Here is a 19,390-nt window from a genome sequence, read left to right on the forward strand (position 1 = left end):
TACTATGGAAGTCAATGGTTACAGGTTTTCAACCAATACAGGCTCATTCTGAAAACGTCCCCATATACATTTCTGTAGATGGTGAATTATGTAGCCAGAGGAACTTGGTTGTAGTTCATCTTTAAAGCGAACGCTATGGTGCGATCTGAAAAAAGATCTGAAAAAATGTACACAGTTCCCTCTAGTGGATTCATGAAAACAAAAACTCCAAAAAAAAAAAAAAAACGTAGCTCCTGTAACAAATTTTGCGCTCTCCAGAAATGTATATAGAGTATGTAATCAGAATGAGCCTGGGTTGTTTTCAGCTTACTTCAGTATATCTTCATTTATGTTCAACAGAAGGAAATCCTCAAACAGTAAAGGGTGAGTAAACAAAGACAGAATTGTCATTTATGTGTGTTCATTCATTTTCATGTCATGTCATGATCACAGCCTTAAGAATACCTTCTCAACAATTGAACAGAAATTGCTGTTTTGACCATAAACACCCTGATAATCACTATAACACATGCTTATTTATAGTAAAAGCCGGTGCATTTCCCAGCAGTGCTGTTGTCTGTAGCAGGAATGTTGCAATGCAGGGTTATAACCGGCTGTTCCAGCAAGTCCTATGACATTTCTCGATTCTCCAAACACACTCGCAGACGTGCTTTCACCCCCGACACGCAGAGACATGTCCCAGAGTAAACCAGAGGAGCGTCTGGCTTTGGAGCTGAGCTGTCCCATCTGTCTGCAGCTCTTTCGGGATCCTGTGGCGCTTCCCTGCGGACACAATTACTGCCTGGGCTGCATTACAGATGCTGCCAATGCTGAAGAACCAAAGTGTCCGAAACGCTGCCCAGAATGCAGGGAAGAATACGGCAGCCCTGAGGCACTCCCCAAAAACTTTAAGCTCAGCAGTATTGTGGACGGATTTCTAGTGGCCACGACTGGAGGAGGACTGAAAGGAGAAACTACAGTCCCGTGTGACCAGTGCCTGGATAACCCCGTGGCTGCGGTTAAGTACTGCACGCGCTGCGAGATGTCTTTGTGTCCAGGCCACCTCAAAAAACATGAAGAGCGGCACCGGTCACTGCATGTGTTAGTGGGGCTGCCTGCAGAACGGGACGGGAAGCGATGTACGGTGCACTTAAAGGTGACTGAATATCTGTGTGTGCAGGAGAGACTGTTCCTCTGCTCCGAATGCCTGATGGAGGGCGCACACCAGTTCCACGAGGTGCAGACCTTTGAGGTGGCAAAGGAAGAAATGAAGAGAGTTCTTGAGGAACTGGGGAAGTTTGTGTCCGATAAACAGCAGATTACTGAATCTCTGCTGAAAAGTGCACGAGAGGAACCAGACAAACCTGAAGATAGACTGGTGGCCAGAGCAAATGTCCTGCTGGACAACATGATGTCGCTTATTAATACATACAAGGTGAGGAGGAACGGTAGAAGTGCTGCTACTGTAACTATTCGGTTTTATGGAAGACAGTGTTTTCCAGCTTGGTTAACCATATCTTATTTAGTGTTCAACAGAAGAAAGAAACAGGAGGCTAATAATATTGAGCTTAAAATGGCTTTAAAACTATTAAAAACTGCTTTTATTCTAGCTGAAATAAAACAAATAAGACTTTCTCCAGAAGAACAAATATTAGAGGAAATACTAAGAGAAATTCCTGAATCTGTTTAATATCATTCGGGAAATGTTAGAAGAAGAAAAAAAAAGGTACGGTAACAATGGTACGACTGTAACTAGTTCGGTTTTATGGAAGTCACTAAATGGGTGAACTATACCTTTAATGATATGCATAAAATCTCCTTTATAGCCATGGCATCATGTCAAAGGATTAAGTCTTATGAACGCACCTTTAAGTACCAACTGGATAACATGATGTCACTTATTAACACATACAAGGCAAGGTAAACTGTATTACTCCAGAGTTATGTGTTCAGATAAACGTGAATGATGATGAAGCCTCTTCTGATTTTTAAGCAATGGCCAGAAAATAAAAAATAAACACCTCATCACAGCTTGTCGTCAGAAAGTAATAATTCAGGAAAGATGGACGGTAACTTTACTAAGACATGACACCTTTTAAAATCATGACATAACACACAAATGAGATTTTATGCCTGCTTATGACAACTGCTATTAAGTGTCATTTGCTCAGTATGTCAAAGATGACATGGTCTGTTATGACAACTTGACATCATCAAATGCATTACAACCTGTCTGTGTCTTTGTCATGACAACTAGATGTTACCAAGACAACAAAACTTGTCATAAATCCATCATAAACATGATTGTCCTGAGGCATTATAATTGTGTCATATTTCTCTGATCACGTTTTCAGTGGAGCAAACTGTATTCGTGATTATAATGTGTCATTAAAATCGTTATTACCCTGCCAAATCCTTTTTAAATCAACATTAATGACGCCATTATAAAATCCATCACATATTTATAATGACCTCAGTTTGAGCTGGGAATAGCACACAGATGATGTTCTCCAGCTCTCTGAAACTGACCCTTTCAGGCTTTGATCCTAATTGTGGTGTTTTGGAGACTGTTGCTTTAAATGCAAATGAGATTGGGCTCTTTTCAGAAGAGGGCGGAGCTACAGACGGCTGTGTGTCAGCATAGTGACAGATGTAAAACAGCAGTGTGTGTGTTGTCAGTGCTTGTCAGGTGTGTATGTGTGCTTCAGTGTGAGTGTGTGTTCAGTCTTCTGTCAGTCTATGTCGCTCCTTTCACTGTTCATCTAAAACTCCACATCTAGAATCCTCTTAGTCTATGCTGACATTATCTTCAGCAGCTCAAACACTCTAATGGCTAATGGACAGACGGCTGCTTCTCACTCAGGGCTGCTGTTTATGCTAATGAGATGGGGAGATGGGCACTAGTGGGCGGGGCTTTCCCCCTCTGATGACACGTACAAAGAGAGAATGTCAATCAAAGTGTTTCTGCATCAAGTCTGATTATATAAATGAGAGGCTGCATATATTCACACACTGCGGCTGTAAACTGTGAATAATATTCCCCTTTACTGTGTTTCTAGACTCGTATGAGCACCGCAATGAAGGATGAGCTTCTTCTGCGGGACAAGAGCAGACAGGCCAGTCTCTGTGAGTTAGAGGGATGTCTCCATCAGCTCCGTGAAGCAAACCAGTGCACAAACGACATTCTCTCTCAATCCTCAGAGTTCCTCTTCATCCAGAACTACCTCAACGTCGACGCAAAGATACGGCAGGCTGCAAACGTCACCATCCCTACTCTACCGATCCAAGAGTCGTCCGACGGCAAGCACTTGCGCTCGAAACTCTGCACAGATGCTTTTCACGCGGAGATGAGTCTTCTTCTGGAGTATCTGCACGGGATGATGAACCCGCTGGACCTGACCTTCAACCCAGCCACGGCTCACCCAAATCTCCTGCTGTCCGCCGATCTGAAAACAGTCAAGCAGTGCGCTGGAGCCAAGAGCAGCGTTTCTGGAGACCCCGCCGAGCGCTTCTCCTCCATATCTCAGGTGATGTGTGTGCAGGGTTTCTCCACAGGAGTGCACATGTGGGCGGTGGAGGTCGGGCCGGGCTGCGCGTGGTCTGTAGGGCTGTGCTATAAAAGCATCCCGAGGAAAGGAGACCACAGCAGACTGGGCCATAACAGCAGCTCGTGGAGGCTCCAGTGGAAGAGCAAGAAGCTGACGGCGTGCCACGACTCCACGAGTATACTGGTGGGAGAATCGCTACTCGTGCCGCCGAAGAAGGTAGAGGTGAGCTTAGATTATGAGGGAGGAACGGCTGCGTTTCACAGCTCAGGTCACGGAGGCAGAAAGCAACATCTGCATACGTTCAGTGCCGTGTTCAGGGATGTGGTGTATCCTGCGTTTGGCATACTCTCCACCTCAGAGGAGTCCTGGATAACTCTACTGAGTGGAGTTTGACTGACGGCAGCACGCTTTCACTTTTACTTTGTTGCTTCATTCTTTCGTTCTCATTCTGTCAGCATTGCTATGGATAAATGCTATGACCGGAATGCATTTCTATAACCTGGGGGTGTCATGCATGTTTGGCTCCCACTTTATATTAGGTAGCCTTAACTGATCTGTACTTATACTGAAATTAAACATTCATTACATTGTGTTTCTACAGTAAAGACATGTTTTTACATGGCACTTACGATTCTTTACAGACCTGCATGTAACTACATCTGTAATTAATTTGTGTTATTACATCTTTAATTAGTCTGTTGACCATCCCTTACACCTTAACCCACTCTTTAACCCACCCATACCTGCATAACCCGACCCGTATCCCAGCTCAAGAGCACCACATGTGTTCTGCCACACATTATCAACACAGTCAGTACATTGTATTTATATTTTTATGCAAGTACATAGAGTTAAGGCCTCCTACTATAAAGATGGACCCGTGCTTTAATCATATACCCATGTGTGTGTGTGTGTGTGTGTGTGTGTGTGTGTGTGTGTGTGTGTGTGTGTAAATATACAAAAAGCACTTTTAAAATCATTGAATTAACCTTTAAATATATAAAAATCTAGCTATATACAGTGCTCAGCATATATAAGTACACCCCTCACAAATCTCTTCTTTAAATTCATATGTTTAGGAAGCTCTACAGTATTATATTAGTGCATATACATTAGATTAGTCTGTACTGAAGCCAAATCTGGAGCTCATCTGACAAAATAACTTATGATAATTGTCCATAAACTAGTACACACAAATGTATATCTTATAGAAAAATATTAAATACATAAAAAAAATCAAGAGAAGCAAAACAATGTAAAAGTTTCTTTAAAAATGTTGTAGTTTGTCATTTTTTAAATCATCTGTTGAATAAATCAGTTTTGTTTAAATGCACCAGAATACATTGGCGATATTCACTGAGAGATTGATAACAATAACCCTTTTCTAAATGAAGTGTCCTCAATTATGCTGAGCGCTGAAGTTAAAAAATTATCTTTAGTTTTGGAACAGGCTTGGAGCAGACATAGATTCCCTCAGATTAAACATGATAATCAGGGTGCTAATTAATATATTGGGGGGTCAAATCTTTTTTAATATTTGATATTAATGTTAGTTTGTGTAATGCATGCTTCAGTGAGCATGTAAGTGCATATATTTAAATCAAGAACATCTCATTTATTAATCAAACTGATTTCAGTGCTGTGAGGGGTACTGAGGTTATTTTGACCTACAGTCCTCTCTGATTGGCTCTTTCAGCAGATTCTCAGAGATGAACTATTGTTCATATAAAACACAATCAGTGACAAATAAATGGATGATAAGACTGCACTTATTGTGTTTCAGTTAACCTCCATGTCCGAGCTTATGCATCTATTCAAATACAAACTGTGCATCTAATGTCACTTTACTTTAGGCTGTATATGTACATAGACTGTGTCTCGTGAACACATACAGTGTTTATGGCTGCTCTAGATCTGCAGGTTTCAGACAGACGACTGAATGTTTCTGCACCTCCACTGCTGGACACAGTCATGCATTCACAATGCTATGATCAAATGTAAAAACTATTCCTCCTTATGAAAAGAGCTTATTTAAACACTTGTATATGCAAGAGCAACGAAAGAACCCACAGTAACAAACTGACTTAAATTAAAACAGAAAGAGCTCGGCTTTTACACAATACTGCTGTCTCTCTAAAATCAAGCAAACTGAATAGGCTTGTTTACTGTAAATATTCCTTAGATGTGGCGGCACGCTGGCTCAGTGGTTAGCACTGTGGCCTCACAGAAAGAAGGTCGCTGGTTCAAGTCCCGGCTGGGTCAGTTGGTGTGTGGAGTTTGCATGTTCTCCCCGTGTTGGTTTGGGTTTCCTCCGGGTGCTCCGGTTTCCCCCACAGTCCAAACACATGCTATATAGGGGAATTGATGGACTAAACTGGCCGCAGTGTGTGAGTGTGTATGGGTGTTTCCCAGTAGTCAGTTGTAGCAGGAAGGTTATCCGCTGAGTAAAACATATGCTGGAATAGTTGGTGGTTCATTCCACTGTGGCCACCCCTGATAAATAAGGAAGTCAGTCAAAGGAAAATGAATGAGTGAATGAATTCCTTACATGTCTATATTCTGGCTCTAAAAGCATCTGTAATCAAATGAAGCACTGAATCGTCAGGGAGTTTCAGCTCTTATTAATCAGAACATGAACAGAAGCAGTGAGTTCCTAATTTAGTTTCAGTTAAAGCGTTGGAGAGGTGTAGAGACAGGAACAGCATTCTTCAGAGATAATGCAGTCACTCTTCCAGATCATCAGCAGATTATATGTTATGAAATATGCACAAAAATAACTGCAGCATGTTCTTGCATTCACAATCGACAGGTTTATAAGGAAATGTGCATGAGCTCGTAAAACAAGAAATACTTGTTCACACCCTCTGTCACATTATTAGAAGCGTTCTGATTCAATTGAATTTTCTATTCAGCTGACTCAATGCTCCTCTCTTTACTCTCTTCTAATAAACACTGACGGCAGAGGTTACATCTATAGGCAATTCTTAACTTGAAGAGGGAGGTCACTCTTTACAATCAGCTTCATTAGTTAAAGTATTTACTAACATTAACTAATAATGAATATCCCTTGTGCAGCATTTATTAATCATTGTTCAACATTTACTAATGCTTTATTAACATCCACAGTAATGCTTGTTAGTTAATGCACCGTAACTTCAACTAACACTGAATGACTGTTTTCATTATCTAGTGCTAACTAACATGAGTAAACTCTGTAATGAATGTATAGCTCATAGTTTGTTCATGTTGGTAAATACATTAAGTAATACACCCTAATTGTAAAGTCTTAGTAAAAGGGTTAGTTCACTCAAAATTCTGTCATCATTAATCTTGCTTCACTTGTTCCAAACTTTTATGAGTTTATTTCTTCTGTTGAACCTTAAAGAAGAGGTTTTGGAGAATGTTGGAAACCTGTAATCAATGACTTCCATAGTAGGAATAACAAATACTGTGGAAGTCAGTGTTGACTGGTTTCCAACATTCTTCACAGTATCTTCTTTAGTGTCTACCAGGAGAAAACAAGTATTCATTAATCTTAAAGAGCTCACAGCTCACTCCATTGGCTTTGACTTATAAAATAATTAATGTTGTTGTTTATTTAAAGGGTCAGTTCACACACAAAATACAGATTCTGTCATCATTCACTCATCCTTCACTTGTTTAATTCATGTTTGACTCTGATATTTCTTTTGTTAAACACAAGCAAACATATATCGTGACGAAAGCTGAAGGCCTGTAAGCAGTGACTTTGTATTAGTTACTCCTTCTATGGAAGTCAATGGTTACCGGTTTTTATCATTCTTCAGAATATCTTCTTTTGTGTCCAACAGAAGAAAGAATAAGATCTGAATCCACACATAGGTGAGTAAAGAGTCAGCATATGACATTTTGAGTGAACTCTCCTTAATAAAATACAGTATACCATTTTATCAACAACAGCCCCATCTACTGGTGCGTCAATACAATCAGCTATAATAGCTTTAAATGCCAAATAATAACTCTAATAAATCATCTTAAATGTAAGTGTTTGTTTAGTTTGTCTGTTTGGCTGTATAATATATAATAAACATGTATGACATGAGAATAATTAATGTTGTTGAATGCTTTCTTTACTGATCCCGGGGAGAGATTTTTTGTGGACGCATTTCATCATAGCCTGATACAACAGAAAAGATTAAAAACAGCGAGGTATCGAAGGCGCTGGGGGTCTTTTAGACCTATAAGTTTCATGGCAGTATGGTCAATATGCAGAATTATTTATTTTATTTTTGACAGGTTACTGTTCCAGGTGGATAAACCACAAACACATCTCTGCTCTGTCTACTTCTGATGATGATAATTCAACTCTACAGTTTAATAAAGAGACTTTTATTGACATTTTAGTGGTTTGAGATAATATCAGAGATAATATGTAGAGAAATAAGTGTGTAGAATAACAGAACATGTGCTGCAGTTTACTACAAGCTTTCTGTAGTGTAATATACAACACCAACACACACTATACAGCACTGCACACTATTACACATGAGCAGTACACACACTATACAGCACTGCAGACTATTACACATGAGCAGAACACACACTATACAGCACTGCACACTATTACACATGAGCAGTACACACACTATACAGCACTGCACACTATTACACATGAGCAGAACACACACTATACAGCACTGCAGACTATTACACATGAGCAGAACACACACTATACAGCACTGCACACTATTACACATGAGCAGAACACACACTATACAGCACTGCAGACTATTACACATGAGCAGAACACACACTATACAGCACTGCAGACTATTACACATGTGCAGAACACACACTATACAGCACTGCAGACTATTACACATGAGCAGAACACACACTATACAGCACTGCACACTATTACACATGAGCAGAACACACACTATACAGCACTGCAGACTATTACACATGAGCAGAACACACACTATACAGCACTGCAGACTATTACACATGAGCAGAACACACACTATACAGCACTGCAGACTATTACACATGAGCAGAACACACACTATACAGCACTGCACACTATTACACATGAGCAGAACACACACTATACAGCACTGCACACTATTACACATGTGCAGAACACACACTATACAGCACTGCACACTATTACACATGAGCAGAACACACACTATACAGCACTGCACACTATTACACATGAGCAGAACACACACTATACAGCACTGCACACTATTACACATGAGCAGAACACACACTATACAGCACTGCACACTATTACACATGAGCAGAACACACACTATACAGCACTGCACACTATTACACATGTGCAGAACACACACTATACAGCACTGCACACTATTACACATGAGCAGAACACACACTATACAGCACTGCACACTATTACACATGTGCAGAACACACACTATACAGCACTGCACACTATTACACATGAGCAGAACACACACTATATAGCACTGCACACTATTACACATGAGCAGAACACACACTATACAGCACTGCACACTATTACACATGAGCAGAACACACACTATACAGCACTGCACACTATTACACATGAGCAGAACACACACTATACAGCACTGCACACTATTACACATGAGCAGAACACACACTATACAGCACTGCACACTATTACACATGAGCAGAACACACACTATACAGCACTGCACACTATTACACATGAGCAGAACACACACTATACAGCACTGCAGACTATTACACATGTGCAGAACACACACTATACAGCACTGCACACTATTACACATGAGCAGAACACACACTATACAGCACTGCAGACTATTACACATGTGCAGAACACACACTATACAGCACTGCACACTATTACACATGTGCAGAACACACACTATACAGCACTGCACACTATTACACATGAGCAGAACACACACTATACAGCACTGCAGACTATTACACATGAGCAGAACACACACTTTTACTACTGCTCAAGGATAAAAGCTGCTGGAGGAAAGATCAAGACACCATAATGACATTCACAAGCGGGGGGATCGGGGGGAAATAAACAGGGGGAAATAAAAACATGAAATAATTTAGCAACTAATCAATGGATTTTTTTACAGCGTGTCTGATGAAAGAGATTTTATTTCTGTTTACCTAAACTGCATCACACCACTAGACAAATGAGTTGATCTCAGTGCCATAAATGAAAGCAGAGTCTTATTTTTTAACATACATAATATTCAAATCAGAAAAAGTCAGTACAGTCAGGAAAACACAAATGAAATAAAGAAAGCAGTGATGTCCCATTCTTCCTGCAAACAAGTTTTAAGGTGGGCAAGAGTATGGGGTCTTCATTGGTGCATTTGCACTCTAAAATACACCACACATTCTCTATTGGAGACAGGTCAGGACTGCAGGCAGGCCAGTCCAGTACTTGTCTCGTCTTCCTCTGCAGCAGGACTCTATAATGTGTGCAGAATGTGGTTCTGCATTGTCTTGTTGAACTCTGCATGGGCGTCCCTGGAAAGAAGACAGCAGCATATTGTGCTCCAGAATCTCTCTGTCCTGTTCAGCATTAGTGGAGCATCACAGAAGTGCAGGTTACCTTTGCCAAAAGCACTGAAACTCCTCCAGATTCCTTCAAACTTTAATGATGTTCTGCACTGTTGAAGGTGAAATATCCACATGTCCTCTCTTTCTCTGAGGAACATTGTGTTTACACATTTCGATCATTTTCTCATGTATTTGTTGGCAAACTGGCGATCCTCAGCCCATCTCTGCTCCTAAAGGACTAGACCTGTCTTAGATACTGCTTTTATACACAATCATAATTACAATTAGCAGAGAGTGTGTTGCAGTAAATGATGAATATTTACAAATGAAATGAAGTTGACCACACAAAACATCAGATATTGTGTGTTCATATTATCTGCAATGAAACACAAGTAAAAGTAAACCTGTAAATCACTACTTTATTTTTGATGAACTTTTCCTGAATTGGGGTTGTATAATAAGCAGATGTTGCAGTGTGTTGCTTATCATCCTGGATGTGCCATAAAGAAAAGAAGTTTTTATAGTTAATCATTAACATCGCATGACTTTAACCCTGAAAGACAGCGGAAGAGGACACTTCTACAACCACACAACCTTCTCACCCAAACGTAAGTGCATTTACAGGATTTTACTCTAATGTTTTACATTGTTTTGGATGCACAGCAGTTTCTAAAGTGTCCCCCGTGTGTGTGTGTGTGTGATAATAATACTAATACATTTGATCTGTAATGCACCTTTCTTACGCTCACGGCACAACAGCAGTATAAAACACTGCTTCTTCATTGCAGTCACAATGACAACATAATACACAACACAAGAACAACAACTAACATGACTATTAAATTATAACCTAAGTGCTTCACTAAAAATAAAGATGTTCTGTTATTCTACACACTTATTTCTCTACATATTATCTCTGATATTATCTCAAACCACTAAAATGTCAATAAAAGTCTCTTTATTAAACTGTAGAGTTGAATATTCATCATCAGAAGTGGACAGAGCAGAGGTCAACATCCCATAATGCCGTTCACCAATGTAAATAAACACAAAACACTACGGACACTATTGATGAACAGATATTATTCACAGTGTAGGACAACTGTGCAGAAAGGGTTTGACTCAGATCAAGAAGTACTGAAAACTACTGTAGTTTTGTGTTCTGTGTTATATGCTCATAAAGCAGACATTCAATATGTTGTTATAGCAGGTTAATAACATGTCCACATTGTTGAAGACACAGTAAGTCACTGCTTTAATAATTAATGTGAAATATGTTGTCTTGTATACTGCGATGTGTTTTTTCACAGACACAATGAGTGACATCGAGGACGACAGTGAAATCTACTTCTCTGTTAAAGTGAGTCGAAGTTAAAGCATCTGTTTGTCATAGATGTGGTCAGTGTTAATAATGTTGCATTTATAAGAAATAGCAGTAAACTAAAAGAAAAAACCATAGGGAAGTGCAATATATTCACACATACCTGAAACATATTGAATATGTTGAATATATTAAAATATTTTATTTTAAATACTTTTTCCAAATGCATTAAATTTCTAACTAGAAGTTTTATTTTAATGTTGGATGTATAAATATATGTACATATATGTGACGATATAGAACTGGCTACATTACATGAGGTGAAAAAGGGTAGAAAAAGGGCTAAAAATCCAATATTTTTACATTAATTTAAATCAATTGTAAATTACATTTCAATCTGTGTGACTGAGAAAGAAAGAAAGAAAGAAAGAAAGAACAACACCAAATCAGAAAAAGTTGGAACAGAATGTAAAATGCAAAAGAAAGTAGTGATTTCTAAATGTACTCTTTACTTTACTCATTTCTTAAAGTTACATTTTTATGTGTTTCTCATTATTTTTATTATTTCGATTTTGGTTCCTGCAACACATGTCATGAGTTGTGACAGGAGCAGTTTAGGGCAGTAATCAGGTAAACTGGTGAAATAATGATGGTTGAAAAAAAGGTTGATAAATATGTCGTCGATTTTAATGATGTGATGTGACACAGCTGATGTCAACAGGTGAATGTGATTGTTTACAAATGCAACATCCAAGAAATGTCTAGTCCACAGGTATCAAACTCAGTTCCTGGAGGGCCGCAGCTCTACAAAGTTTAGTTCCAACCCTAATTAAACACACCTGATCAAACTAATCGAGTGTTTTAGGCTTGTTTGAAACCTACAGTTTAGTGTGTTGAAGCAGAGCTGGAACTAAACTCTGCAGGGCAGTGGCACTCCAGGATCTGAGTGTGACACTCCTGGTCTAGTCCTTTAGGAGCAAAGATGAGCCGAGGATCGGCAGATTGCCGTGAGAAAATGATTGAAATATTTAAACACAATGTTCCTCAGAAAAAGAGAGGAAGACATGTGGATATTTCACCTTCAACCGTGCAGAACATCATTAAAAGATTGAAGAATCTGAAGGAGTTTCAGTGCGTAAAGGACAAGAGCATAAGCCTGAGCTGAACAACCGTGACCTCCGACCCCTCAGGGGGCGCTGCATCAAGAATCCTCATTCATCATTCACATGGGCTCAGGACTACTGTCCACTTGACAAAGTACTGCAATCCTTTGTTAAGCACCACAATACAGAGTTACATGCACAAATGCCAGTCGAAACTGTACTGTGCCAAAAGCAAGCCCTATGTTAACAGTGTCCAGAAGTGCCATCCACTTCTCTGTGCTCAGAGGCATCTGGGATGGACCATCACACAGTGGAAACGTGTACTGTGCTCAGATGAATCTGTGTTTCAAGTGTTTTTAAGAGAAATGGATGACATGTGCTCTGGACCAAAGAAGAAAAGGATCCTCCAGACGGTTTCCACCAATAAGTCCAAAAGCAAGGATCTGTCATGGTATAGGGTTGTGTCAGGTAACTTGCACTTCTGTGATGCTCCATTAATGCAAGGATAATGCAAAACCACATTCTGCACACATTACAGAGTCCTGCTGTGGAGGAAGAGGATACAGGTACTGGACTGGCCTGCCTGCAGTCCTGACCTGTCTCCAATAGAGAAGTGCAAATACGGCAATGAAGACCCCGCACTGTTGCCCACCTTAGGATTTGTTTGCTGGAAGAATGGGACGGAATCCTCCCATGGGACAGAATCACCCCTGAAACACTTCATGTCTTCAGTCCCTAAATGCCGTTTAAGTGTTGTGGACAGGATCGGCAACATTACAGAGTGTGAAATGCTTTACTGATACAACTGTTTTGGAATGTGCTGCAAGAACCAAAAATGTTTATTAAAAAAACTAAAATAATCAAAATGTTGAGGAACACATTAAATAATGTTTGCTGTATTGTCTGCAATCAAATACAAGACAAAGTCAATTTGGAAATCACTGCTTTCTCTTTTTCATCTTATTTGTGTGTCCCAACTTTTACTGATTTGTGGTTGTATATCCTTTTCTTTAAAATGGTTTAAAAACACGATTTACTATAAATTACTATAAATACTATACATTCACTGTAAATTACTATATTACTTATGTGACTTGAACAAGTTTTAATTCAGTTTAAAATCAAGTTCAAAGTAAGTTTAGAAATGTGAATAATGTAAATAATGGGCCAGTATCTGGCTTTAATACTGTGATTTATTCAATCGAACACTCATTGGAAATGTACAACAACTTTTATTTCTTTTCACATTAATAATGTTTACAGAGAAAAAAAACTGCACCTTAATTAGTGTATTTCAGACTGTAACGAAATGTAGACATGGCCCTCTAGTGGATTTGTTATCTGAAGTTGTAACGAAATGTAGACAGAGCAACATATTTTACATTTTGGTATAAATGTAGGCTAAGGCACTTAATTCCAATAAGCCCAGGCTGATAGAAACCCAATGTACTATAAATGTGTTAATCACTTACGTTTGGGTTTCTGGATCGTGTGTAGTTTTTGGGTCGCATCCAAGTGGTTCGTCCAGGTGGGATGCAGATCCTGACAGATGCTCTTCAAGCCCTGCAGGTGATACACCAATACCAAATCACTGTAGCCATTATAGATTATTAAATCCTCAGTCTCTGCATAGCATCATCATCATCATCACGTCCTTCTATTTCAGGATCCTACCATAGAGATGGGCGAGAAAATGAAGAAAACAAAAGCGCATCTGTTTCTGACCCGGAGCTCCATTGACATTCTTGAGCACAAAACAAAGGTGTGTGTAAAGATAATGCGCTGGAGCTGTGTTTGATGAGAAAAAACCCTTACTGAGTCTCCTTCTCTCTGTTTCTCAGTTCATGCTGTACTCTTGCGCTCTGCCGTCGGTGTCGTTCTGTGCTGTGCACCCGAATCAGCCCAAAATACTGGGCTTTGTGGCCAAACACCCAGCGTCAGACATGTACCACTGCTACATCTTCCAGAGCAAGAAGTTTGTGAGTGACAGACGTCTGAAATACATTACAGCTTTACTATTACTAGAGGACGACCCAGCCACACACAAGCATTAACAGTGTACAGTCGACAACACTATATTTGTTTATTTATACCATTAAACCACTGAAGTTGACTCAGGCGCAGTGTAAATCTTACCAGCAATCCTTCACAAAGTCCATTAGAGTTTCAGATCCTCTCGCTGTTTCTCTCCCTCAGTCTCATCTGCTGGTGTCCATCATTGGCGACACTTTCAGGGCTTATAATCAGAATGAAAGTCTTCCAGGAGATCGAGATCTGGTGGTGGAGGCCCTGAGACACAAGGTGACCAGTCAGAAAACACCTCCTAGATAACACTGCAACACTTTACAATAAGGCTGTATTAGGTAATGCATTTACTAACATGAACAAACTATGAGCTATACATGCACTACAATGTTTAATCGTGTTAATTAATGTTATTCAATGAAAATAAAGCTGTTTGTTGTTAACAAGCATTACTGAGGATGTTAATAATGCATAAGTAAATGTTGAACTATAATTAATGAATGCTGTACAAGTGCTGTTCATCATTAGTTCATGTTAGTAAATGCATTAACTAATGAAGCTGATTGTACAGTGTGACTGATAAAACATTTACTGTGCCTTAATAATAATCATTTTAGTTCAGACAAAAATGGAAATGTCCTGTTAATTTACTCACAGTCATCTTATAACACTGTAAACAGTTTCTCACATGGAGCGATGGATACGCTTCACAAGAGCTCAGTGTGTCATCAGGAGTCACGGCTATTGATTTGGACTGGTGTGTGTGTGTTTATTTTAATCTAATAATCCTGTTACCATTCACTGCCATTATATGAAGCAGCAAACACCACACAATCAGCTTAACATCTGCTTTAATATTCATCTGAAGAATGAGGGATGAGCTGTGGGGGAGTGAATGAACAGGACAGTTTCATTTCTTAGTGAACTAACCCTTTAATAACAAGTGTGACACAATCAAATTAAATAATGTGCGAGCTGAAACGTTCTGTATTTCTCTTTGCTGTTCAGAATAAGGTTCTGGAACGAGAAAACGCTGAGCTGAAGAGGAAACTGCAAGCCAATGTGCCAGACAATGAGGTTACAGATACCAAAAACACAAACACAAGCATGTTTAACCACACACACACACACACACACTAGGGCTGCACAATATATATAGAAAAAGTATTATTGCAATAATAGTGTATGCAATATACTAGGGCTGCATGATATTGTAAATAACTGATATTGCATTATTTTATTTTTCTGCTATAAACATTGCGATATAAACACAGTTTCACAATATAGTTTGGACAGCTCTATTTGCTGGTCTTTCTAGGAAGTCTAACAGTATTGAGGTACAGAAACTGAATAATCACAATGCAAAAAATGCTTTTCTTACTTTGTTTTGTCTGGTTTCTACTCCGAATGTCACAATATTGTTTGGTTTTCAACTTTAGAGGAAATAAGTCAAAATGAAGAGTTTTAGATTTAAACAGGCTAAATAATCTGCCAGTGGGGTCAGTGAAATAATCCTGTTGTCACTTTAAAATGTAGATATTTGGACTAAAAACAAGACATACATTCTGTATAAATACTGCAATTAAATATAAATCTGTGGCTCCTGATTTACCCTAATCCTGACTCAACAATGCAGATCTTTGCCATGTGACTATTGCAGATGCACACATTGTGATATCGATGCTGAAACCATATACTGTGCAGCTCAACAATACATGTATCGCAGAGCGGTGCTATAAACTAACTCAACTTCATGTGTCAATCATTTGTGTGCTGCAGCATAGGTTGTTTATACAAATCTGACCAATCAGATGAGGCCTTTAAGATCCAATTGCAATTAGGGGGGTCATGATCCGAGTCCAAAACAATTCTTAATTTATTTATTTTTTTCTATTTCTGCCACTGAACATTTACATATTTACAACTTAACATTAAAAGCAGAACTACAGTTTCTATGCTTGTGTTTAATGAATGGAGTCACTGTATGACTATACTGTCATCCTAAAAATTATTTAAGCCCTAAAGGACTGATAGCCCCACCCTAAAGAAACTAATAGCCCCACCCTAAAGGCACTGATAGGCCCACCCAAAGGCATTGATAGCCCCGTCTTAAAGGACTGATAGCCCCACCCTAAAGACACTAATAGCCCCACCCCAAAGACACTGATAGCCCCGTCCTAAAGGTCTGATAGCTCCGCCCTAAAAGACTTATTGTGACACACTAAATGACTGATAGCCCCTCTCAAAAGAATTGACAATGCAACCCTAAAATGCATTCAATGTGACCAGAACTGAGAAATTAATCTGATTTATAACAAGCACTAATACATATAGAAACGAAGAGAATATTTAGATTTCATGCTGAGTTTATGATATGTTTGAACTATGATATCAGAATATGATCTGTTTGCTTCCTTGAGTCATGGTTACTTCTAGATGCATCCTGGTAGACTCCATCACACTGTGTAATCGCTGCTGGCTCATGTGATTTTGCTGAGTCAGTGGCATAATATTTAATGTCAGCTCTGTTGTTATTAAAACATCAATTATGATATTATCTTAGACTATTAATGTTGCACAGCCCTATTTTTGGCACACAGGTTTGTATCCATCAGCTATTCCCGCTGTTGTCTGTAAACACATGTGTTTATCTCATAGAAAGGTGGAATCCGAAACTATCATGATGACGAGTCTGAAACTTCATCTCGATCTGGACAAGGTACTGTGTGTGAGCCCTCACACACACACACACGCACGCACGCACGCACGCACGCACGCACGCACACACACACACACACTGCATTGCATTCGTTGCATTCATTTTAAAGAGTGTTGCTGAAATATCACACTGTCAGAGAATATATTTTAACTGTATGAGGAACTGAATATATTTCCTGACACTTTCTGCAGGGGTTCTCAGCGTCTTAAAGCAAGTATGTGAATCTCTGAAGTCTACACCGTACGTTAGGGCTGCACTATATTGGAGAATTCTGACATGGCTATATTCTTTAATTCTGCACTGTATATTGCCATATGAGTACAGTTTCACCAGATGAGCTGAACAACTGCTCAGAAAGAACTAATCATTTTAGACTGATTGGCATGATTGTATAGGGGGGTGCATAAAACATAATAAACAATCTACAAACATAGATAAAATCAATTCAAGGAAAAGAAACCAATTAAATAATCACTGTCTTATCTCGAGGAGCGGAAATGTATTCAGGTAATGGTATACAGTAATTGAATAATCAAATGTAAAATAATACAGCACAGTCTTCATTTTATAAACAGTTCAACAGAATTATTTATTATTAATTTTTCAAAGTGACAAATGGTACAAAGCCCTCAAAACCCTTGAAAAATCATCAATTATAATCCAGACTCAACACTTTGTATATATACTCGCGATGTGACTGTTGCGAATGATCACGTTGCATATCGATGCAGAATCCAAATAGTGTGCAGCCCTAATATGTATTGTTCATAAACAGTGCTTAAATTGACATGTTGCCTCTTTGCACTTATGAATAAAACAGTTACTGATGTATTTATAAATGGAAAATGCTTTTAATTCTTTAGTCTTAGTTTATTTATATATGTGCACATGCATTAAAGGTGCTATGATCAGTTCATCCAGAACGTTGACTCTGATGATTTGTATCTTTGAGTTGAGACTTTGAGAACGCCTGCTTTAGAAAGTTCATTCATGTATTTGCAACAAAAGCGTCTTTACACACGACGACACGTACTACAGATATCTGAGACAGCATACAATACATACAGTTTAAATGCACAAATTGAGTCCACTTCACAGGGCACTGACGGTTACATTAGAACACATCCAGTATTGAAAAGCAATGAATTAAATGAAGTTGTTAAACAGAGTTATTTGCTTAATCCTGTTAACACTGTATCTGTATGGTCACAAAAGTCTTAAAATGCTACAATAATTTTATATAAATTCAGTAATATATTTAATAATGGTGTGGTTTGTTTTGTTTTGCCTATTTCAGTGAGATTCTTCACAGAAGATGACAAGACTCCTTTGGAAAGAAATTTCTGAGCAGAAACAGATGATACATGTCTGATCAAAGCTATTGAAACACCATCATTAAACAACTCCAACAGATCTGACAGCACTGAGCTGTGTAAAACATCATTTCAACATGAAGAATTATCTATTATTTCCATGTCTGAAAGCTAAATTATTCAAATGAACATATGATTTGTTAAACACGTAGGCTAACTTTAGGGATGCACATATGAGTGGATCGGCTACAGTTAATCTTTAGCTGAACGTTAATTAACATTTGACTTTAAGCTAACTTCATATTCTTTATTAACTGCATATTTTCATAGAGCTTGATATTATAGTGAGAGAAATGAGAAAATAAGTTTGGTTTTGCCTTCTGTTGCAGTTTGTCATGTATAAAATGACCTGACGTATGTATTTATAAATAATTTGAGCAATAAATCTCTTAAGTGTGTCGTCGATGTGTCAGGAGATAAACATTATTTTCCACATACAACCATAAAACAGTCTATCCAAGATGAGCTATATTCTCATTTACATATTTTAATCAATGTTCTATACCTGACAATAATAAAATAAAATAACTAATCAAGCTGAAGACGTGAAACTGTAGTTTGTAGGAACTGTCAATCTGATTCATTTGAGTGAGTGAGTCGTTTAGAGTTCCAAATGATTCAGATTCAATTTGATTACTTGACGTGTGTGAGCACTGCTTATTTAAGAGCTTTCAGACTAATTGAAAATAAAATACAGTATTTGAAATAGTAATTTAATTTTTATTTGGAAGTTGATATTCTCTAAATCTTTGAATCAGCTGAATTAAATTGTA

The 19,390-nt window shown here is 38.6% G+C and overlaps 2 protein-coding genes across 3 annotated transcripts; both read left to right on the forward strand.

The window, feature by feature from the left end:
• Nucleotides 1–635: 635 nt before the first annotated feature.
• LOC130217662 (E3 ubiquitin/ISG15 ligase TRIM25-like) lies at nucleotides 636–7,614 on the forward strand. The gene is made up of 2 exons (XM_056449816.1): nucleotides 636–1,414; nucleotides 3,039–7,614. Exons 1-2 carry the CDS (start codon nucleotides 674–676, stop codon nucleotides 3,918–3,920), a joined length of 1,623 nt encoding a protein of 540 aa, XP_056305791.1. The 5' UTR covers nucleotides 636–673; the 3' UTR covers nucleotides 3,921–7,614.
• Nucleotides 7,615–10,622: 3,008 nt separating this feature from the next.
• Nucleotides 10,623–19,016, forward strand: LOC130217334 (PTB domain-containing engulfment adapter protein 1-like). Of its 2 annotated transcripts, XM_056449428.1 has the most exons (10): nucleotides 10,664–10,684; nucleotides 11,049–11,114; nucleotides 11,387–11,436; nucleotides 13,998–14,069; nucleotides 14,167–14,262; nucleotides 14,342–14,479; nucleotides 14,697–14,801; nucleotides 15,534–15,602; nucleotides 17,184–17,244; nucleotides 18,542–19,016. In XM_056449428.1, exons 3-10 carry the CDS (start codon nucleotides 11,392–11,394, stop codon nucleotides 18,589–18,591), a joined length of 636 nt encoding a protein of 211 aa, XP_056305403.1. In that variant the 5' UTR covers nucleotides 10,664–10,684; nucleotides 11,049–11,114; nucleotides 11,387–11,391; the 3' UTR covers nucleotides 18,592–19,016. The 2 variants fall into 2 exon arrangements, with proteins under 2 accessions (XP_056305402.1, XP_056305403.1); XM_056449427.1 differs by lacking the exon at nucleotides 11,049–11,114 and having other exon boundaries at nucleotides 10,623–10,684.
• The last annotated feature ends 374 nt before the right edge of the window (nucleotides 19,017–19,390 follow it).

This window comes from Danio aesculapii, chromosome 23 (genome assembly GCF_903798145.1).
Source record: "Danio aesculapii chromosome 23, fDanAes4.1, whole genome shotgun sequence".
NCBI lineage: Eukaryota > Metazoa > Chordata > Actinopteri > Cypriniformes > Danionidae > Danio > Danio aesculapii.

What these genes read in the sequence shown, in the direction of transcription:
- LOC130217662 (XM_056449816.1), top strand. Translation starts at nt 674, where the DNA reads ATGTCCCAGAGTAAACCAGAGGAGCGTCTGGCTTTGGAGCTGAGCTGT. An exon ending in CGCTTATTAATACATACAAG is followed by an intron (nt 1,415 to 3,038) that starts GTGAGGAGGAAC and finishes CTGTGTTTCTAG; the next exon opens with ACTCGTATGAGCACCGCAAT.
- LOC130217334 (XM_056449427.1), top strand. Translation starts at nt 11,392, where the DNA reads ATGAGTGACATCGAGGACGACAGTGAAATCTACTTCTCTGTTAAA. An exon ending in ATGCTCTTCAAGCCCTGCAG is followed by an intron (nt 14,070 to 14,166) that starts GTGATACACCAA and finishes CTTCTATTTCAG; the next exon opens with GATCCTACCATAGAGATGGG. An exon ending in TTCTTGAGCACAAAACAAAG is followed by an intron (nt 14,263 to 14,341) that starts GTGTGTGTAAAG and finishes TCTGTTTCTCAG; the next exon opens with TTCATGCTGTACTCTTGCGC.